This window comes from Columba livia, unplaced genomic scaffold, assembly GCF_036013475.1.
Source record: "Columba livia isolate bColLiv1 breed racing homer unplaced genomic scaffold, bColLiv1.pat.W.v2 Scaffold_153, whole genome shotgun sequence".
In the NCBI taxonomy this organism is placed as follows: Eukaryota; Metazoa; Chordata; class Aves; order Columbiformes; family Columbidae; genus Columba; species Columba livia.
The window spans coordinates 131,025-154,111 of NW_027043049.1; the positions used below are offsets into that span (position 1 = coordinate 131,025).

The window sequence follows — 23,087 nt, forward strand, 5'->3', positions numbered from 1 at the left end:
TAGGCTCACTAGCCCGTAACTCTCCCAGTTCTCATTCCTGCCCTTCTTGAAGACTGGTTTGACAACTGCCTTTTCCAAGGACCTGAGTACCTCTCTGGTTGCTCTGACACATTTGAGACCACAATCCAGACTCACGGGTAAGGACAACATAGCAGACAGGAGCATGTGGGATTGGTCTGTCTGGGCCAGTGAGGTTTGTTCTGGAGTCACACACAGAAATATCAGTGTCTGTCAGGTGTCTACATCTGAGCTGGCCTCATGGGCTCCTTATGCACCCAGGGATGTTCAGAGACAGAGTCTGTCCCTTTTACACACAGCGGCAGGAGTCACAGTGTCCCTCTGGCCTCCTGTTGCCACTCCCAAAGGACGGGAGACACCTCAGCCCTGTGGTGTGTCACCTGCTCTGCACTCATCTGATATGTTGCATGTCACGAGGAATGGACACAGGAACATTGGTTAAAGGAAGCACAACCCAGTGCTGCATTCAAACAGTTTCCATGCAATGTTATTCCTAATGAGAAATGACCTCGAGACCCTGTCTGTCCCAAAGGCCATCATGGAAGACCAGGAATAGCTGATGGTGTTTGTTTTGACTCAAGTTCATGTCAACTCATGTACCTGTTGTGCATGCTCACGTCCCATCTGTACAATGCGAACACGGATTTCTGACCTAGTCATTCAGTGTAACTCCATGGAGGGACAAAGACCTCTGATCTGGGGTGAGAGGCCAGTGCTGGAAATGATGGCTGTGAGGGGCCAGTCCATGGTGATTGACCTGGGGCTCCTTCCATGGGGTGTCCAGTGCACAGGGGCACAGCCCAGCCCCTGCTCTGCTGGTCCTGCAGGTCTCTGGCAGGAGCCTGGCTGTGAGAGGACACTGCTGTGTGCCAGCCCTGCACACACGCACTGTTCAGCTGCACACTGATGTTTCATCTGTGGCCACTTCTACAGGAATAAGCTTGAGAGAAACTTTGCAAGAAGATATAAACCATCATGCACCACCCAAAGAAGGTCACTTTGCCTTGTGCAAGTACTGTTACTGAGACCAGCTCTGTCAGAGCAGTGCCCATTGCCTGTCCCTGCCTGCGCCCACAGCACTGACACACAGCAGGACGGCGACCAAGCTGCCAGAGCACTCAGGCCTTGCACCAACACCAGGGATGAGAAGGAGAGTGTGGGAGTGGAACCAGAACAGCTCTGGAAGAACAAGCGCTGCTGCTCCCTGGCAGTGCTGCCATGCCAGAGCAGTTTTCCCCTCCACCCATGCACAGGAACTGTCCCTGCAGCTCCAAAAGGCCTTTGCAGGAAGGATATAGTGAAAAACAAGTCACTAAAGAACCCTTTATTCTTTTTAGAGACAAGGAGAGCACTGCTGCTCATTTAAGCAGCCAACATTTATAAAAGAAAAGCCAGCAGTGAATTAGAAATGGGATGACAACATTATCACGATAAGAAAACAACCAACAACAACAGAAAATCCAGTTGACAGGCTGGGCTTGTAATTAGCTACATTAAAACTCCTGTATAGAAGAAGATGGCCAGTTTATTGCTTCAGAAAACAGAGGGATATGAGTTTGCACAGGGCATCCTTGAGCTCCTGGTTCCTCATGCTGTAGATGAGGGGGTTCACTGCTGGAGGCAACAAAGAGTACAGAACAGACACCACCAGGTCCAGGGATGGGGAGGAAATGGATGAGGGTTTCAGGTAGGCAAACAGGACAGTGCTGAGGAACAGGGAGACCATGGCCAGGTGAGGGAGGCAGGTGGAAAAGGCTTTGTGCCGTCCCTGCTCAGAGGGGATCCTCAGCACGGCCCTCAAGATCTGCACATAGGACACCACAATGAACACAAAACAGCCAAATGCTAAACAGACACTGACCACAAGAAGCCCAAGTTCCCTGAGGTAGGACTGTGAGCAGGAGAGCTTGAGGATCTGGGGGATTTCACAGAAGAACTGGCCCAGGGCATTGCCCTTGCACAGGGGCAGTGAAAATGTATTGGCCGTGTGCAGCAGAGCATTGAGAAACCCAGTGGCCCAGGCAGCTGCTGCCATGTGGACACAAGCTCTGCTGCCCAGGAGGGTCCCGTAGTGCAGGGGTTTGCAGATGGCAACGTAGCGGTCGTAGGACATGACAGTGAGGAGACAATACTCTGCTGTGATCAAGAAGAGAAACAAAAAGAGCTGTGTTGCACATCCCAAGTATGAGATGGCCCTGGAATCCCAGAGGGAATTGGCCATGGACTTGGGGACAATGGTGGAGATGGAGCCCAGGTCAATGAGGGCGAGGTTGAGCAGGAAGAAGTACATGGGGATGTGGAGGTGCTGGTCCCAGGCTATGGTGGTGATGATGAGGCCGTTGCCCAGGAGGGCAGCCAGGTAGATGCCCAGGAAGAGCCAGAAGTGCAAGAGCTGCAGCTCCCGTGTGTCTGTGAACGGCAGGAGGAGGAACTGGGTGATGGAGCTGCTGTTGGACATTTGCTTTTCCTGAGCACGGGGCGCTGTCATGAGAAAAAATAAACACATTGAGAATCCAGGGCAGTTCTCTGACAAAAATCAAACCCACTCCCATAGACCCTCCCCTGTCACATGCAGACACTCTTTTGTTTTTCTAGGAGTACCTTTTTCAGCACTGTGGCTGCAGCCCTGCTTGGGGCTGGAAAATATGCAACCAAGAGCAGGGCCTCTACCCATGGGCCGTCGAGAAGTCAGCCCAGCTCTGCAGGAGTGGGGCCACAGGAACGGTGGGGACTGTCCTGGTTCTGCTAACACAGAAGGGCTGTCAGCACTTGCTTTCCCAGTGATAGGGAACAGAGATGGTGAAGGTAGTTTAGGAGTTCCACGTTTTTTTACAGCTCCCCCCATATTCACTGCAGAGTGTTGTTGGGTGTCAGAAACCCGCAGCATTTCTGCTGCACTCAGGGAGAACAGAGCGAGTCCTGCGAGACCAGAGGATGCCTGTGGGTCAGTGCAGAGTGAGAGCAGCTGCTCTGTCCCTCTGTCTTGCTAAAGCTGCCCTGGGCTGGCACCTTTCCGAGATGGAGCCTGATCACACTCCCATGTTACCCTGAAAAGCCACCAGGCACTGCTGAGAGCAGAGGGATCCACCTCAGACCATGACAGGTCTCACCCTTTCCTAAAGTCTCAGCACCCAACGTTTAGCCCAAGACACACATGTCTCATTCCCCAGCCCCACAGACTGCATTGCCCACAGCCCACAGGTCAGAGCAAAGCTGGGACACGTGTGCCCATGGACACACCTGCAGGAACGGACCCACAAGATCAGGCTGTGACTCTGCAGCTGAAACTGCCATCCCCAGAGAGCCTGACAGCAAGAACAAGATCCCAACAGCAGTGACCCAGAGCAGGGGAGCAAGAAGGAGAATGCGGTGAGGGTGGGTGTGAGAGAGGCCAGGGCAGAGGCAGCCGGGCACTCAGACAGCGTCACCCTTCCCCAGCTGTGCAGCACCTCCCAGACACCAACACTGCCGGGCAGCTGCTCTCAGCCCCTGTGCTCTGCAGAGGAACTGGAGCTCTGGCTGCACAGGAGCTGCTTCATGCCTTGGAGCCCCCGGCCCTGAGGGCAGAGGCTTTGCTGGGTGGGACAGGAGCCCAGGGGGCTGCTCACAGGAGGATCTGCACTGCAGGGGATCACAGGCACTTTTATCTCTTCTCCCTCCCATAACCATTCCGGGTTTGGTTTCCTCTCATTTCTGATCATTTCCCTGCTGCCTGGAGATTCTCCCCTGGGAGGTGTTTCCCTGTCCATGTCTCTTCCCTGTCAGTGCTCACAGACCATCCCACCCTCTGTGCCCTCCCCCTGGCCCTACAGATCCTGCCTGTTCACAGGGCAGTGCCTGGGGGCATCTTCCTGTTTGCAGGCTGGAAAACAGGACAGGTCAGATTAAGTGTAAGGTGTCCAGCAAAGGTGATGCTGGTTCTACATAGGCAGAGGAGAGGCAAGGCATGTCAGGGTTCTCTTGAAGACCTACTGCAGTTCATGTGTTTCAAGTATTTGTTTAAAATTAAGAACTGCCTTAATCACCACCCATTCCCCAGAGGAGGAGACTGAAAACACAGACTCAGGGAGGTCCCTTATCTTTGTAGTACTCTTTGTCTTCTTCTCCTTGAAACCTCCTCTTGTCAATATTCTGGAGTGAGCTGGATCTGTGAGCAGCCCTGACCCACGGAGAACCCAGCAGCAGAAGGACCCTGCCCTGCCGGGGGTCGCTCCTTCCCCCCACAGCTTCTCCCCTCAGTGTTGCTGGGATCTCCCCAGGCAGGCTGAGCGCTGACCCTGGCAGGCGGCAGAGTCCCTGCCCGGCACAGCCCTGGGGTGCAGGGACCCTGCTCTGCAGGACAGCCCTGGGCACCCCTGCCTGCACATTTACATTTACACCCCACAGCCACCCTGGGGAGAACGCAGCATTCACGTCTTGTCTCTGACAGTGCAGAAGGCAATCCCTGCTCTGCAGCACATCCTCCCCTCTGATCAGAGAACCTCTGAGAGCTGTACTTAAATCTCTCGCAGGCTCTGCAATGTGACAGCTTTCTGAGATCCTACCATGATTTGCAGGTTCAATGCCCTGCAGCCACAGGCTTCATATCTGAGAGGATTTCATTTCCAGTGACCTCTCAGCATCCTCCCAGCCCAGACTGCGTTTCCCTCTCTGTGCCTGGCTCCTGTGCCCTCAGTGCTGCAGGCAGAGCCCTCAGCCCTGCTGCGTGTGCAGAGGAGCTGCTCCTGGGCAGAGCTGTCTCTCTGCAGCGCTGCCGCTGCCATGAGCTCCCTGTGTCCCAGGAGCCCAGCCCAGCTCAGCAGCACAGAGCAGCCCATGATGTCCCTTTCTCTGTCCCCTCTGGGCTCCTCCAGGTGTCCCTCAGGCTCCAGGGGCACATCCTTTGAGACAACCTCAAGTAATCAGTATTGTTTGTTGTGTCTGCTCTGCAGAGATGCTTCTTGCCAGCATTGTATTCTTGCTAGTAAAAAATATATTGGTATGAGAATATTCCAGGTGTGGTCTCCCCAGGGCAGAGCAGAGGGGCAGGAGAACCTATCTGAGCTACTGACCACCCCCTTCTAATCCCCCCCAGGTACCATTGGCTTCCTGGCCACAAGGGCCCAGTGCTGGCTCATGGTCACCCTGCTGTCCCCAGGACCCCCAGGTCCCTTTCCCCTACACTGCTCTCCAACAGGTCCTTCCCCAACTTACACTGGAACCTGGGGTTCTTCTTGCCCACATGTAAGACTCTACACTTGCCCTTCTTCTATTTCGTTACATTTCCCCCCCCCAACTCTCCAGCCTGTCCAGGTCTCTGATGGCAGCACAGCTTCCAGTGTCACCCACTCCTCCCAGCTTGGTGTCTTCAGCAAATTTGCTGACAGTCAATCTATTTCCTCATCCAAGTCACTGTATAGTAGTGGCCCCAGCACTGCCCCTGAGGCACTGCACTAGATCCAGGCCTCAACTGGACTCTGCCCCATTGACCACGACCCTCTGGCTTCTTGCCTTCAGCCAGTTCACAGTCCACCTCACTACCCAGTCATCCAGCCCACACTTCCTGATTTTAGCAGCAAGGATGCTGTGGGAGACTGTGTCAAAGGCTTTACTGAAGTCAAGGTAGACCACATCCACTGTTTTGTCATCATGTATCCACCTCATTATGTCTTCATAATGGTCAATGAGGTTGGTCAAGCACGACTTCCCCTTGGTGAAGCCATGTTGACTGCCCCTAATGACCCTCTTATCTCTGATATGCCTTGAGACGGCACCAAGGAGAAGTCATTCCATCAGTTTCCCAGGGATGGAGGTGAGGCTGACCGGTCTAGAGTTCCCCGGGTCCTCCTTCTTGCCCTTTTTGAAGACTGCAGTGACATTTGCTTCCCTCCAGTCCTCAGGCACCTCTCCCATTTGCCACAACTTAGCAAAGATGATGAAGAGCGGTCCAGCAATGACCTCAGCCAGCTCCCTCAGCACCCGCGGGTGCATCCCCTCCGGACCCATGGATTTATGGATTTTCCTTCAAGCAGCCTTGCCCACGGGATTTCCCCCAGCAATTGCCTGAGGAGGCCAAAGTCTGCCCTGCTGAAATCCAGGGTTGCAATTCTGCTTGCTATCCTGCTCCTGCCACACCAGATCCTGAACTCCGCCATCTCATGGTCGCTGCAGCCAAGGCAGCCCTCAACCTTTACCACCTCAACCAACCCCTCCTTGTTAGTGAGGATGAGGTCCAGCAGCTCCTCTCCTGGTCGGCTCCTCCACCCTTTGCATCAGGAAGTTCCCATGGATGCATTTGCTGAACCTCCTGGGCTGTGTCTGGCTGAGTCGTCCTTCCAGAAACATCAGGGGAGTTCAAACCCCCACAACAAGCAGGGCCTGTGACTGAGGCCGCTCTCAGCTGCTGGAGAGGCCTCGGCAACGTCCTCGCCCTGAGCTGGTGGGTTGTGATGGACACCCACAGCAGTGTCACCCTAATGCTCCCAGTGCTCCCAATAACTCCCACTAACCCCTCCAGTGCTCCCAGTAACCCTCCCATTAACCCCTCCAGTGCTCCCAGTAACCCTCCCACTGACACTTCCAGTGCTCCCAGTAAACCTCCCACTGACCCTTCCACTGACCACTCCCAGTGCTCCCAGTAACCCTCCCACTAACCCCTCCAGTGCTCCCAGTAATTATCCCACTGACCCCTCCAGTGCTCCCAGTAACCCCCACTAACCCGCCAGTGCTCCCAATAACCCTCCCACTAACCCCTCCAGTGCTCCCACTAACCCCCACTAACCAATCCAGTGCTCCCAGCATCCCCTCCAGTGCTCCCAGTAACCCCCACTAACCCCTCCAGTGCTCCCAGTAACCCTCCCACTAACACCTCCAGTGCTCCCAGTAACCCCTCCAGTGCTCCCAGTAACCCCCACTAACCCCTCCAGTGCTCTCAGCAACCCCCGTTGTTCCCAGTAATCCTCCAAAAATTCCCAGTAAACCCTCAGTGCTCCCAATAACCCTCCCAGTGCTCCCAGCAACCACCTCGTGCTCCCAGTAAACCCCCACCAACTGGAATGTTCCCAGTAACCCCCACAATGCTCCAAATAACCCCGCACTAATCCTTCTAATGTTCCCAGTTACACTCCCAATAACCCTCCCAGTAAAGCCCCAGCAACCCCCAATGTTCCCAGTAATCCTGCAAGAACTCTCAGGAACCCTCCAGTGTTCCCAGAAACCCCCCACTAATAAACCTACTGTTCCCAGTAACCTACCCAGTGCTCCCAGTAACCACCTAGTGCTCCCAGTAACTCCCCAGCAACCCCCAGTGTTCCCAGACACCTCCCCAGAGCAGCCAGTGGCCCCCACTAACCCCTCCAGTGCTCACAGCAACCCCCATTGTTCCCAGTAATCCTGCAAGGACTCCCAGTAAACCCCCAGTGTTCCCAGTAGCCCTCCCAGTGCTCCCAGTAACCACCTAGTACTCCCAGTAATACTCAGGCAACCCCACATGCTCCCAGTAACCCTCCCAGTATTCCCAGTACTCCCCCACTAATCTTTCTAGTGTACGTAGTAACCCCCACTATCCTCTCCAGTGATCCCAGCAACCCCCATTGTTCCCAGGAAACCTCCAAGAAGTCCCAGTAAACCCCCAGTGCTCCCAGTGAACCTCCCAGTGCTCCCAATACTCCCCCACAAATGTCCATCCTGGGGCCCTGGGCAGCATCCTCTGGGCACTGTGGGGCAGGGGCAGGGTCGGTTGTACACAAGTGGGTCAGCTCTCCACTCGGGTGGGGAGAGCTGCTGGGTGAAGCTGCCGGCCTGGCTCGCACAAGCCAGACAAGACCTTTGCTGTTTATCAAGCATCGATGCATCCAGTCTTTCCTGTCACTGAATCCTAGAATCACAGAGTAGTTGGAGTTGGAAGTGACATTCACAGCCCGTCTGGTCCAACTCCCCTTGGCCATCAGGGACATCTTCAGCAGCTCAGGTTGCTCAGAGCCCCGTCCAGCCTGGCCTGGGATGTCTCCGGGATGGTTCATCCACCCCCTCTCTGGGAAGCCTGTCCCAGTGTTTTACCACCCTAAGTGTAGAAAATCTCTTCCTCATTTCATTCCTGACTCTCCCCTCTTCTAGTTTAAACCATCACCCCTTGTCCTGTCGCAACAGCCCCTGCTCTAAAGTCTGTCCCCATTGCTCTTATCGGCCCCTTTTCAGTCCAGAAAGGCTGCAATAAGGTCTCCCAGGAGCCTCTCTTCTCCAGCTGAACACCCCAACTCTTCAACAGGCAAACTCATGACATTTTAATTTTTCAATACACTAGTGTCACAAAAGCATGAGCACATCTTTTTCTATAGCATTTTATATAGCATCTATAGTCCCCCGTAGAGCCAAATGTCACCAGTGGTACAAAGTGCCCACAGAGCCAGTTACCAGTGGGATCCCTCAGGGACCAGCACTTGGTCCCACACTGTTGAATGTCTCTGTTCTCCCCCTGTATGATGTGACACAGTGAACCTTCAGCTCCTTAGTGGATGGTGCAAAGCTGGGCAGAGGCCTTGGACAAGCTCACCTGGGTCACCCTGCCCTGAGCAGGACAGTGAGACAAGATGATGTTCACACCTGAGTTGCTCTGTGATTCCAGGAATCTTTCCCTTGGAAAGGTTTTGGAAGAAGGAAGAGGTGGAGGAACAAGAAAATAAAAATACAGGCAGAGGAGGAGACCTAAAAGGTGTCAAATAAACAGAGCAGTTCTGTGAAGAATGTTTCTCTGCTCAAACTGTTAGCAGAAAATCTATAACCAGCTCCCCAAATTACCTGTTCTGCTCATTGGCCCCTGGGATTTCCAGCACATTTCTTTACATCAGATTCTGCACTGAAGTTTGCACTGATTGTTACAGCTTCTTCGCAGGAATTGCTTCATGTTTCCTTAGAGAACTGGATGTAAACAGGTACCGGGGAATTTTTAATTAGAGGAAACATCAAAGGAAAAAAAAAAAAGAAAACACAATAGAACTTAATGATGTTTCTCAGTTCTGTGGTTAAATTAAGTAGTTTCCAGCGAGACCCATTGCCATAGTTGAAGAGTTGCCTATAGGGAGTAGGAGAGCAACTGCTGAAAGACTTGACCTGCCTGAAGCTCAAAGCAGAGTGAGAGCTGAGAGGCTCTGAATGAGCCAAGAGTGAGAGGTGAAGAACCTCTGGGGAGCGATGGAAAGTGCAAATGTCCAGACAGGCTTCTGAAGAGATGAGTTCAGACACGGGGAGCTGGGTAAGGACAGGTGGAAACTCCTGGATGTGCAGGGGATTAAATACACGTAGTGATAGACAGAGTTCTGGCACTGCAAGCACAGGGAAAGGCCAACGTTTCATCTCCCACAGTCCGTACACATTCTGAAAATTCATATTTTGGCAGGATATAAATTCCACAGACATTTTATTGGAAATATTGAATTATTTCATCTCATGAAATAAAGAGTGTGGGGTTTTTTGTTCTTTTTGTTGTTGTTGTTTTGGTTTTCAGTTTTGAGGGGAATTCTCAGGTTTTTGGGCTGAGCTCCATGGTCTCACTATAAGCACCCAGTGCAAACCTCGAGAGGCCCCGTGTACCTGAGGTGTTTGCCTGGGACTGGCGGGTATCAGACCAGACTGATAGAGTGATGGTGCTTTCCTCATTTACAATTAGTATTCAACACTTGTGCATCTAATTAGCTAAGTTTCAGGACTGTAGGTGAAGAGGCAGATATGTGAAGAGCACTTAGAAGATGTGATAGAAGAATATTCCAGTTGATAATAGAGAATCATAGAATTATTTCAGTTGGAAGAGACCATCAGGAGCATTGAGTCCAACCACAACCAAATCTAGAACTAAACCGTGTCCCTAAGAACCTCGTCTAAACATCTTATAAACCCCTGCAGGAATGGTGACTCCACCACTGCCCTGGGCAGCCTGTTCCAATGCCTGACAGCCCTTTCCAGGAAGAATTTTTTCCTAATATCCAATCTGAACCTTCCCTAGCACAATTTGAGGCCATTTCCTCTTGTCCTATCACTTGCTACTTGGGAGAAGAGACCAACCCCCTCCATGTTCAACCTCCTTTCAGGCAGTTGTGGACAGCGAGAAGGTCTCCCCTCAGCCTCCTCCAGCTGAACCCACCAGTTCCCTCAGCCGCTCCTCACCACACTTGTGCTCCAGCCCCTCACCAGCTCCGTTCCCTCCTCTGCACTCTCTCTAGTGCCTCAATGTCCTTCTTATGATAAAGGGCCCAAACCTGAACACAGGATTCAAGATGCGACCTCATCAGCACTGAGAACAGTGGCACAACCATGCTAGTCCTGCTGGCCACACCATTCCTGATACAAGCAAGGATGCTGGTGGCCCTTTTGGCCATCTGGGCACACACAGGCTCATGTTCAGCTGCTTTCAATCAACACCCCCTGATCCCTTTCCACCAGGCAATTTTCCAGCCACTCTTCCCTGAGCCTGAGGTTAAATAGAACTGAGTCAAATACTGAGCCCTGGGGACACCACTTGTGACCGGACACCAACTGGATTTGGCTCTGTTCACCACAATTCTTTTCGTCCAGCCCTCCATCGCACATACACCATCCAGGCCACGAGCTGCAGCTTCTCCAGGAGATGCTGTGGGACACGGTGTCAAAGGCTTTACTGCAGTCTAAGGACACAACACCCACAGCCCGTGTGGCGGATTCACTCCCCACGACAGACTTTCCCTCATCTGCTCAGCCCATCACCTTGTCACAGAAGAGATCAGGGTGGTCAAGCAGGACCTGCCTTTCATCCAGCCATGCTGATTGGGCCCGATTGCTTGTCTTGTCTGTGTGACCTCACAGTCCTTTCCCAGCCATGTTCCTGCTGTTGGCCAATCCCCTGCAGAGGCAGAAGTGACCTCACAGTCCCTTCCACAGCCATTGGTTCCTACTGGACTATGAGTTCCTGAGACACAGTGACCCCACGGCATCGTACCCACCATCACCCTCCTTGTGGTCCAGTGTGTGAGCAGATCAAACTAAGCTGCTTTCATCAAATGTATCTGATAGATTTCCTATCAAGGGTTTGAGTGGAGAAACGTTCCTCAGAGGAGCTGCTGCGTTTACTCTGGGGCATTTTACATCTCTGCTTCTGCCTTTTTTCCTTCTTCCTCTGTCTATTCTGACGTGAAAGAGCTCTCCAAGGAAAAGATTCATGGAATCCTACAATAACACAGGTTGGAAGAGACCCCTGAACACCATCTCTGTCCCACGGACCTTTATGGCACGCCAAGGAATAGCTGATGGATTTGTGCTCCCTTGGGTTCATCTCACCAGATGCACACACTGGACATGCACATGATGTGTATGTTTGCAGCTCATTTGTACCATGAAAACAAGGACTTTTCACCTAGTATTTCATAGAATATTGGAATGTCCTGAGTTGGAAGGACCCAAAGGATCACGGAGTCCAACTCCTGTCCCTGCACAGGACACCCAACAGGTCACCCCGTGTGTCTGAGGACGTTGTCCAGTCTCTTCTTGAACACTGTCAGGTTGGGGCCGTGACACCTCCCTGGGGAGCCTGTTCAGTGTCCAGCGCCTCTGGGATAAGAACCTTTTCCTCATGTCCAACCTAAACCTCCCCTGACACATATTCCTGCCATTACATTGGGCTCCTTCACTAGTCACCACAGAGAAGAGATCAATACCTACCCTTCCTTCTCCCCTTGTGAGGAAGCTGTAGCCACCATGAGGTCTCCTTTGAGTCTTTTCTTCAACTCTGATGGTGAGAAATGCCTTGGTTTGCTTTCTGAAGCAGAGAAGAGAAGCCATGACCTCCAGCCTCTTTCCCTGCAGGCTGCAAACATCAATCTCGCTTCCCCACCTGCTCTCAGCCCAGCATTTCTGCACCTTCACTGCTGTGTCTGCACCCTCACTGGCTGCTCTTTGGCACACAAACCATGGGCTGATCCAGCTCCCTCTGGGTCACCTCTTGCCCCACAGCACTGCCCTTCCAGTGACATTTCTTCCTCCTCATATCCATTCCTCACCTTCCAAGTAGACTTCTTTTTTCTCTTTCCTGCTTCTTCCCACTATCAAGACAAGCTCGACCATCTCATAAACTGCCCTTCATGCAGGGAACCCAACCCGTTAGGCTTCTTGTGGTCTTTTACCTGACCAGAGAGAAGTCACCTCGCCATGATCTTCTAAATCCCATGAGTGCTGCTGGCCTTTCAGCATCTCTGACAGACACGACCATGTCCCTGCCGATGTCCCGTCATGTTCTCAGGTGGGATGGACATGACAACCCGTCTCTCTTCCTGGGTAAGACCTGTGGGCACTTGGGCAGAGGTTCTTTCCCTTTCCCAGCCATGTCCCTGCTGCTGGGCTGTCACCTCCAGAGAAAGAACTGACCCCACTGTCCCCTTCACAGCCACATGATTCCGCCTGGATTATGAGTGTCTGAGACTCAGCTAACCTCATAATACCGAACCCATCCATCCCCCCACCCATAGCCCAGTGCCTGACCAGATAATAGTATGCTTGTTGTATCAAATTAAACAAATGCTTTGTCGCCTCCTCTGCACTCTCTCTAGTACCTCAATGTCCTTCTTGAGATGAGGAGCCCAAACCTGAACACAGGATTCAACGTGCGGCCTCACCAGTGCCGAGAGCAGTGGCACGATCACTTCTCTAGTCATGCTGGCCACACTATTCTTGATACAAGCCAGGATGCTGGTGGCCTTTTTGGCCACCTGGAAACATTCTGGCTCATATTCAGCCAGCTATTGCTCAACACCCGCACATCCCTTTCCACCAGGCAGCTTTACAGCCACTCCTCCCTGAGCCTCTAGCACTGCCTGGGGCTGTTGTGACCCAAGTGCAGGACCCAGCACTTGGCTTTGTTGAGCCTCAGACAATAGGCCTCAGCCCCATGATCCAGCATGTCCAGATCCTTAGGCATGGCCATCCTCATGTCCCACGTCATGAGGAATGGACATGGGGACCTCAGTTCAAGGCAGCACATCCTAGTGCTGCATTCAGGCCTTCGTGGAACATGCAGGAATAGTTGATGGGGTTTGTACTGAGTTGAGTTCAACTTATGTACATGATATGCATGCTCATATCTCATCCATACAGTGGAAACATTGGCTTCTGACTTACTCATTCAGTGTCCTTGAGTTGAGGGATGATATGCGTACTCACATCTCATCTGTACAAAGCAACACAGACTACCGAACTATTCACTGAGTGTCCATCCATGGAGGGAAGAACAGATTCTCTGGGTGAAAGGCCGGTACTGATAATGGTGGTTGTGAGGGGCCAGTCCATGATGATTGACCTGGGGCTCCTTCTATGGGGTGTCCAGTGCACAGGGGCACAGCCCAGCCCCTGCTCTGCTGGTCCTGCAGGTCTCTGGCAGGAGCCTGGCTGTGAGAGGACACTGCTGTGTGCCAGCCCTGCACACACACACTGTTCAGCTGTACACTGGGGTTTCTTCTGTGGGTGACTTTTGTAGGAATATGATTGGGTGAAACTTCGCAAGAAGATATAAACCATCATGCCATGCCCATAGGAGATCACCTTTCTTTATGGAAAGGCTGTTCTGGGGACAGCTCTGTCACAGCAGTGCCCATTGCCTGTCCCTGCCTGCGCTCACAGCACTGACACACAGCAGGACGGTGACCAAGCTGCCAGAGCACTCAGGCCTTGCACCAACACCAGGGATGAGAAGGAGAGTGTGGGAGTGGAACCAGAACAGCTCTGGAAGAACAAGCGCTGCTGCTCCCTGGCAGGGCTGCCAGGATGGACTCTTTTCCCTTCCACCCATCACGGGAACTGTCCCTGCAGCTCCAGAGAGGCCTTGGAGTTACGATGTCAAGAGAAAAAAAAATGGTGGAAAGTCCCTTTATTTTACTTAAACACAGAGAGCACGAATTCATCACTGACACACCCACTCAGAGAGAAAAGAAAAGCAGGCAGTGAATTACAAAGGGAATTAAAATATTTTCATAATAAGCAAACACAAGGAGAAACAAAAAATACTGCACACAGGATGAACCTGCAATGAGTTGGACTCTCATGTAGAAGAAGTTAGAGACAGTTTATAGCTTCAGAAGAAATCCAGTCATCTGTTTCCTCAGGGCATCCTTGAGCTCCTGGTTCCTCATGCTGTAGATGAGGGGGTTCACTGCTGGAGGCACCACTGAGTACAGAATGGACAAAACCAGGTCCAGGGATGGGGAGGAGATGGAGGGAGGCTTCAAGTAGGCAAACATGGCAGTGCTGAGGAACAGGGAGACCACGGCCAGGTGAGGGAGGCAGGTGGAAAAGGCTTTGTGCCGTCCCTGCTCAGAGGGGATCCTCAGCACGGCCCTCAAGATCTGCACGTAGGACACCACGATGAACACAAAACAGCCAAAAGCGAAAGAAAAGCCAACTAGAAGAAACCCAGCTTCCCTGAGGTAGGAGTGTGAGCAGGAGAGCTTGAGGATCTGGGGGATTTCACAGAAGAACTGGCCCAGGGCATTGCCCTTGCACAGGGGCAGTGAAAATGTATTGGCCGTGTGCAGCAGAGCATTGAGAAACCCAGTGGCCCAGGCAGCTGCTGCCATGTGGACACAAGCTCTGCTGCCCAGGAGGGTCCCGTAGTGCAGGGGTTTGCAGATGGCAACGTAGCGGTCATAGGACATGATGGTGAGGAGCCAATACTCTGCTGAAGCTAAAAAGACAACCAGAAACACTTGGGCAGCACATCCTGTGTAGGAGATGGCCCTGGTGTCCCAGAGGGAATTGGCCATGGACTTGGGGACAATGGTGGAGATGGAGCCCAGGTCGAGGAGGGCGAGGTTGAGCAGGAAGAAGTACATGGGGGTGTGGAGGTGCTGGTCCCAGGCTATGGTGGTGATGATGAGGCCATTGCCCAGAAGGGCAGCCAGGTAGATACCCAGGAAGAGCCAGAAGTGCAAGAGCTGCAGCTCCCGTGTGTCTGTGAACGGCAGGAGGAGGAACTGGGTGATGGAGCTGCTGTTGGACATTTGCTACCTCCAAGCATAGGGCACTGTTACAGAAGGAAAAGACAGTGAGACGTTAGGGGAGGCTTCTCTGAGCAGAGTCAAAATAATTTCTCACACACCCGCCCCTGCTCCACACCCCTTGTCCTTTTCCAGACCTTCCCTCAGCTCGGTGTCTGAGCCCTGGGTGGTGCTGGCTGGAGGTGCAGTGAGGAGCAGGGCCTGTGCCCGCTGATGCTGAGGAGTCAGCCCTGCTCTGCAGCAGTGGGGTCACAGAAACAGGGGGCAGGGGCCAGTCCTGGGGTTCAGCTTTGTCACATGAAGCTGCTCCTGGTCCAGAAATACCTGTCAGCATCTGCACTCCCAGGGATAAGGAAATGAGATGGCAGAAGGCATTTTGAAAGGTTTGGGGTTTTTTACAGCTACTTCTCCCCTCTCACCCTGGGGAGTGTTCTTGGATGTCAGAAACCATCAGCATTTCTGCTGCACTCAGGGAGAACAGAGCGAGTCCTGCGAGACCAGAGGATGCCTGTGGGTCAGTGCAGAGTGAGGGCAGCTGCTCTGTCCCTCTGTCTTGCTCCAGCTGCCCTGGGCTGGCACCTTTCTGAGATGGAGCCTGATCACACTCCCATGTTACCCTGAAAAGCCACCAGGCACTGCTGAGGGCAGAGGGATCCACCTCAGACCACGACATGTATCACACTTTCTTAAGGTCTCAGCACCCAACGTTTAGCCCAAGACACACAGCTCAATCCCCAGCCCCACAGACTGCATTGCCCACAGCCCACAGGTCAGAGCAAAGCTGGGACACGTGTGCCCATGGACATACCTGCAGGAAAGGACCCACAAGATCAGGCTGTGACTCTGCAGCTGAAACTGCCATCCCCAGAGAGCCTGACAGCAAGAACAAGATCCCAACAGCAGTGACCCAGAGCAGGGGAGCAAGAAGGAGAATGCGGTGAGGGTGGGTGTGAGAGAGGCCAGGGCAGAGGCAGCTGGGCACGCAGACAGCGTCACCCTTCCCCAGCTGTGCAGCCACCTCCCAGACACCAACACTGCCGGGCAGCTGCTCTCAGCCCCTGTGCTCTGCAGAGGAACTGGAGCTCTGGCTGCACAGGAGCTGCTTCATGCCTTGGAGCCCCCGGCCCTGAGGGCAGAGGCTTTGCTGGGTGGGAGAGGAGGCCAGGGGGCTGCTCACAGGAGGGATCTGCACTGCAGGGGGTCACAGGACTTTTCTCTGTTCTCCCTCCCATAACAATTCCGGGTTTGGTTTCCTCTCATTTCTGATCATTTCCCTGCTGCCTGGAGATCTTCCCCCTGGGAGGTGTTCCCCTGTCCATGTCTCTTCCCTGTCAGTGCTCACAGACCATCCCACCCTCTGTGCCCTCCCCCTGGCCCTACAGATCCTGCCTGTTCACAGGGCACTGCCTGGGGGCATCTTCCTGTTTGCAGGCTGGAAAACAGGACAGGTCAGACTAAGGCTGACGGGTCCAGCCAAGGTGATGCAGGTGCTGTGCACAGGCAGAGGGGTGGGGAAGGGATGTCATGAGCCTTCTGGCAGATGGACTGATCACTCACAGCTGCAGTTCAGGAGTCTCAGTGACTTGTTTAAGCATGAGAGCTCATTTTCATTTTATCCTTTCCTGCACCCCCCAGCCCTTGGGAGAGGAAACTGAAAAGACAGGCTCAGGAAAGCTCCTTATCTGTCTGGCAATCCTTGCATTGATCTTCTCCTTGAAGCATCCCCTTGGAAAAATACTGGGGATGATCTGCATGTGTGAGCAATCCTGACCCACACAGCACCCTCTCCACAGCAGAGGCCCCTTTCTTGCCCGATAGGGTTTGCTCCTCCACCACAGCTTCTCCCCTCAGTGCGGCTGGGCTCTCCCGGGCAGGCTGAGCGCTGATACTGGCAGGCGGCAGAGTCCCTGCCCGGCACAGCCCTGGGGTGCAGGGACCCTGCTCTGCAGGACAGCCCTGGGCACCCCTGCCTGCACATTTACATTTACACCCCACAGCCACCCTGGGGAGAACGCAGCATTCACGTCTTGTCTCTGACAGTGCAGAAGGCAATCCCTCCTCTGCAGCACATCCTCTCCTCTGATCAGAGAATCTCTGAGACCTGTACTTACGTCTCTCGCAGGCTCTGCAATGTGACAGCTTTCTGAGATCCTACCAAGATTTGCAGATGCAATGCCCTGTAGCCACAGGCTTCATATCTGAGAGGATTTCATTTCCAGTGAACTCTCAGCATCCTCCCACCCCAGACTGTGTTTCCCTCTCTGTGCCTGGCTCCCGTGCCCTCGGTGCTGTAGGCAGAGCCCTCAGCCCTGCTGCGTGTGCAGAGGAGCTGCTCCTGGGCAGAGCTGTCTCTCTGCAGCGCTGCCGCTGCCATGAGCTCCCTGTGTCCCAGGAGCCCAGCCCGGCTCAGCAGCACAGGAGCAGCCCATGATGTCCCTTTCTCTGTCCCCTCTGGGCTCCTCCAGGTGTCCCTGGGGCTCCAGGGGCACATCCTTTGAGACAACCTCAAGTAATCAGTATTGTTAGTTGTGTCTGCTCTGCAGAGATACTTCTTGCCAGCATTGTATTCTTGCTAGTAAAAAATATATTGGTATGAGAATATTCCAGGTGTGGTCTCCCCAGGGCAGAGCAGAGGGGCAGGAGAACCCCTCTGAGCTACTGACCACCCCCTTCTAAACCCCCCTGGTCCCATTGGCCTTCCTGGCCAAAAGGGCCCAGTGCTGGCTCATGGTCATCCTGCTGTCCCCAGGACCCCCAGGTCCCTTTCCCCTACACTGGTCTCCAACAGATCCTTTCCCAATTTATACTGGAACCTGGGGTTCTTCTTGCCCAGATGTAAGACTCTACACTTGCCCTTGTTCTATTTCATTACATTTTCCCTGCCCAACTCTCCAGCCTGTCCAGGTCTCTGGATGGCAGCACAGCTTCCAGTGTCACCACTCCTCTAGCTTGGTGTCACCAGCAAACTTGCTGACAGTCACTGTATTTCCTCATCCAAGTCACTGATGAATTTATTGAATAGTACTGGCCCCAGCACTGCCCCCTGAGGCACTGCACTAGATCCAGGCCTCAACTGGACTCTGCCCCATTGACCACGACCCTCTGGCTTCTTCCCTTCAGCCAGTTCACAGTCCACCTCACTACCCGCTCATCCAGCCCACACTTCCTGATTTTAGCAGCAAGGATGCTGTGGGAGACTGTGTCAAAGGCTTTACTGAAGTCAAGGTAGACCACATCCACTGTTGTGTCATCATGTATCCACCTCGTTATGTCTTCATAATGGTCAATGAAGTTGGTCAAGCACGACTTCCCCTTGATGAAGCCATGTTGACTGCCCCTAATGACCCTCTTATCCCTGATATACCTTGAGACAGCACCAAGGAGAAGTCGTTCCATCATTTCCCAGGGATGGAGGTGAGGCTGACTGGTCTAGAGTTCCCCGGGTCCTCCTTCTTGCCCTTTTTGAAGACTGCAGCGACATTTGCTTCCCTCCAGTCCTCAGGCACCTCTCCCATTTGCCACAACTTAGCAAAGATGATGGAGAGCGGCCCAGCAATGACCTCAGCCAGCTCCCTCAGCACCCGCGGGTGTATCCCATCTGGACCCGTGGATTTATGGATTTGCCTTCAAGCAGCCTTGCCCACGGGATTTCCCCCAGCAATTGCCTGAACAGGCCAAAGTTTGCCTTGCTGAAATCCAGGGTTGCAATTCTGCTTGCTATCCTGCTCCTGCCACACGAGATCCTGAACTCCACCATCTCATGGTCACTGCAGCCAAGGCAGCCCTCAACCTTTACCGCCTCAACCAGCCCCTCCTTGTTAGTGAGGATGAGGTCCAGCAGCTCCTCTCCTGGTCGGCTCCTCCACCCTTTGCATCAGGAAGTTCCCATGGATGCACTTGCTGAACCTCCTGGGCTGTGTCTGGCTGAGTCGTCCTTCCAGAAACATCAGGGGAGTTCAAACCCCCACGACAGGCAGGGCCTGTGACTGAGGCCGCTCTCAGCTGCTGGAGAGGCCTCGGCAACGTCCTCGCCCTGAGCTGGTGGGTTGTGATGGACACCCACAGCAGTGTCACCCTAATGCTCCCAGTGCTCCCAGTAACCCTCCCACTGACCCCTCCAGTGCTCCCAAAACCCTCCCACTGACCCCTCCAGTGCTCCCAGTAACCCTCCCACTGACCCTTCCAGTGCTCCCAGTAAACCTCCCACTGACCCTTCCACTGACCGCTCCCAGTGCTCCCAGTAACCCTCCCACTAACCCCTCGAGTTCTCCCACTAACCCCCACTAACCACTCCAGTGCTCCCAGTAACCCTCCAGTGCTCCCGGTAACCCCCACTAACCCCTCCAGTGCTCCCAGTAACCCTCCCACTAACCCCTCCAGTGCTCCCAGTAACTGTCCAGTGCTCCCAGTAACCCCCACTAACCCCTCCAGTGCTCCCAGCAGCCCCCGTTGTTCCCAGTAATCCTCCAAAAATTCCCCATAAACCCTCAGTACTCCCAATAACCCTCCCAGTGCTCCCAGCAACCACCTCGTGCTCCCAGTAAACCCCCACCAACTGGAATGTTCCCAGTAACCCCCACAATGCTCCCAATAACCCCGCACTAATCCTTCTAATGTTCCCAGTTACAGTCCCAATAACCCTCCCAGTAAAGCCCCAGCAACCGCCAATGTTCCCAGTAATCCTGCAATGTCAGGGATTGGCTCAAGGAGCGTGGACATGAGTCCACCAAGCAACTGTACGAGCAGAGCCCATTTTAGTTGACATAAGTGGGCCTTAGTTAGCTTGTCTATTAGGCCGTGGGAAAGGGGGGAACGGAAAAGTACTAACTAAGGCAGGGTCAGGATATTTTTGAAGAGATAAGAGTCAGAAGAATGCGGGATGCGCATAGCTAGCTAAACCCAAGTAGGTGGAGTAAGTAAATGTGCTTAGCCTATTAGATAGAGACAAGTATGCATAATTATGGTATTTGGTATAAATGCACGCTATCTCGGGCAATAAAGTTGAAGTATGCTTTATCACTCATATTGAGTCGACTGCATTTCTTCCTCCGACCGCTCGGGTCTGGAACTCTGATGGGACTTTTCTCTGCACTGCAAGAACTCCCAGGAATCCTCCCAGTGTTCCCAGAAACCCCCCACTAATAAACCTACTGTTCCCAGTAACCTTCCCAGTGCTCCCAGTAACCACCTAGTGCTCCCAGTAACTCCCCAGCAACCCCCAGTGTTCCCAGACACCTCCCCAGAGCAGCCAGTGGCCCCCACTAACCCCTCCAGTGCTCACAGCAACCCCCATTGTTCCCAGTAATCCTGCAAGGACTCCCAGTAAACCCCCAGTGTTCCCAGTAGCCCTCCCAGTGCTCCCAGTAACCACCTAGTACTCCCAGTAACACTCAGGCAACCCCACATGCTCCCAGTAACCATCCCAGTATTCCCAGTACTCCCCCACTAATCTTTCTAGTGTACGTAGTAACCCCCACTATCCTCTCCAGTGATCCCAGCAACCCCCATTGTTCCCAGGAAACCTCCAAGAAGTCCCAGTAAACCCCCAGTGCTCCCAGTAAACCTCCCAGTGCTCCCAATACTCTCCCACAAATGTCCATCCTGGGGCCCTGGGCAGCATCCTCTGGGCACTGTGGGGCAGGGGCAGGGTTGGTTGTACACAAGTGGGTCAGCTCTCCACTCGGGTGGGGAGAGCTGCTGGGTGAAGCTGCCGGCCTGGCTCGCACGAGCCAGACAAGACCTTTGCTGTTTATCAAGCATCGATGCATCCAGTCTTTCCTGTCACTGAATCCTAGAATCACAAAGTAGTTGGAGTTGGAAGTGACATTCACAGCCCGTCTGGTCCAACTCCCCTCGGCCATCAGGGACATCTTCAGCAGCTCAGATTGCTCAGAGCCCCGTCCAGTCTGGCCTGGGATGTCTCCAGGATGGTTCATCCACCCCCTCTCTGGGAAGCCTGTCCCAGTGTTTTACCACACTCAGTGTAAAAAATCTCTTCCTCATTTCATTCCTGACTCTCCCCTCTTCTAGTTTAAACCATCACCCTTTGTCCTGTCGCAACAGCCCCTGCTCAAAAGTCCGTCCCCATTGTTCTTATCGGCCCCTTTTTGGTCCAGAAAGGCTGCAATAAGGTCTCCCAGGAGCCTCTCTTCTCCAGCTGAACACCCCAACTCTTCAACAGGCAAACTCATGACATTTTAATTTTTCAATACACTGGTGTTACAAAAATATGAGCACATCTTTTTTATAGCATTTTATATAGCATCTATAGTCCCCCGTAGAGCCCAAATGTCACCAGTGGTACAAAGTGCCCACTGAGCCAGTTACCAGTGGGATCCCTCAGGGACCAGCACTTGGGCCAACACTGTTGAACGTCTCTATTCTCCCCCTGTATGATGTGACACAGTGAACCTTCAGCTCCTTAGTGGATGGTGCAAAGCTGGGCAGAGGCCTTGGACAAGCTCACCTGGGTCACCCTGCCCTGAGCAGGACAGTGAGACAAGATGATGTTCACACCTGAGTTGCTCTGTGATTCCAGGAATCTTTCCCTTGGAAAGGTTTTGCAAGAAGGAAGAGGTGGAGGAACAAGAAAATAAAAATACAGGCAGAAGAGGAGACCTAAAAGGTGTCAAATAAACAGAGCAGTTCTGTGAAGAATGTTTCTCTGCTCAAACTGTTAGCAGGAAATCTATAACCAGCTCCCCAAACTTCCTGTTCTGCTCATTGGCCCCTGGGATTTCCAGCACATTTCTTTACATCAGATTCTGCACTGAAGTTTGCACTGATTGTTACAGCTTCTTCGCAGGGTTGCTTCATGTTTCCTTAGAGAACTGGATGTAAACAGGCACCGGGGAATTTTTAATTAGAGGAAACAAAAAGGAAAAAGAAAAAAGAAAACACAATAGAACTTAATGATGTTTCTCAGTTCTGTGGTTAAATTAAGTAGTTTCCAGTGAGGTCCATTGCCATAATTGAAGAGTTGCCTATAGGGAGTAGGAAAGCAACTGCTGAAAGACTTGACCTGCCTGAAGCTCAAAGCAGAGTGAGAGCTGAGAGGCTCTGAATGAGCCAAGAGTGAGAGGTGAAGAACCTCTGGGGAGCGATGGAAAGTGCAAATGTCCAACAGGCTTCTGAAGAGATGAGTTCAGACACGGGGAGCTGGGTAAGGACAGGTGGAAACTCCTGGATGTGCAGGGGATTAAATACACGTAGTGATAGACAGAGTCCTGGCACTGCAAGCACAGGGAAAGGCCAACGTTTCATCTCCCACAGTCCGTACACATTCTGAAAATTCATATTTTGGCAGGATAGAAATTCCACAGATATTTTATTGGAAATTTTGAATTATTTCATCTGATGAAAAATAGAGTAGTGGGTTTTTTTTGTTCTTTTTGTTGTTGTTGGTTTGGTTTTTAAGTTTTGAGGGGAATTCTCAGGTTTTTGGGCTGAGCTCCATGGTCTCACTATAAGCACCCAGTGCAAACCTCGAGAGGCCCCGTGTACCTGAGGTGTTTGCCTGGGACTGGCAGGTATCAGACCAGACTGATAGATTGATGGTGCTTTCCTCATTTACAATTAGTATTCAACACTTGTGCATCTAATTACCTAAGTTTCAGGACTGTAGGTGCAGAGGCAGATATGTGAAGAGCACTTAGAAGATGTGATAGAAGAATATTCCAGTTGATAATAGAGAATCATAGAATTATTTCAGTTGGAAGAGACCATCAGGAGCATTGAGTCCAACCACAACCAAATCTAGAACTAAACCGTGTCCCTAAGAACCTCGTCTAAACATCTTATAAACCCCTGCAGGAATGGTGACTCCACCACTGCCCTGGGCAGCCTGTTCCAATGCCTGACAACCCTTTCCAGGAAGAATTTTTTCCTAATATCCAATCTGAACCTTCCCTGGCACAATTTGAGGCCATTTCCTCTTGTCCTATCACTTGCTACTTGGGAGAAGAGACCAACCCCCTCCATGTTCAACCTCCTTTCAGGCAGTTGTGGACAGCGAGAAGGTCTCCCCTCAGCCTCCTCCAGCTGAACCCACCAGTTCCCTCAGCCGCTCCCATCACACTTGTG

The 23,087-nt window shown here is 52.7% G+C and overlaps 1 protein-coding gene across 1 annotated transcript; it reads right to left on the reverse strand.

Annotated features, from left to right (window-relative positions):
* Positions 1 to 14,075: 14,075 nt before the first annotated feature.
* On the reverse strand, positions 14,076 to 15,008 carry LOC135577838 (olfactory receptor 14J1-like). Its single transcript, XM_065047955.1, has 2 exons — positions 14,918 to 15,008; positions 14,076 to 14,692 (listed from the first exon to the last, which is right to left on the reverse strand). Exons 1-2 carry the CDS (start codon positions 15,006 to 15,008, stop codon positions 14,076 to 14,078), a joined length of 708 nt encoding a protein of 235 aa, XP_064904027.1.
* Positions 15,009 to 23,087: the final 8,079 nt, after the last annotated feature.

What these genes read in the sequence shown, in the direction of transcription:
- LOC135577838 (XM_065047955.1), bottom strand. Translation starts at nt 15,008, where the DNA reads ATGTCCAACAGCAGCTCCATCACCCAGTTCCTCCTCCTGCCGTTCACA. An exon ending in GCACTTCTGGCTCTTCCTGG is followed by an intron (nt 14,693 to 14,917) that starts GTATCTACCTGG and finishes TTGTCTTTTTAG; the next exon opens with CTTCAGCAGAGTATTGGCTC.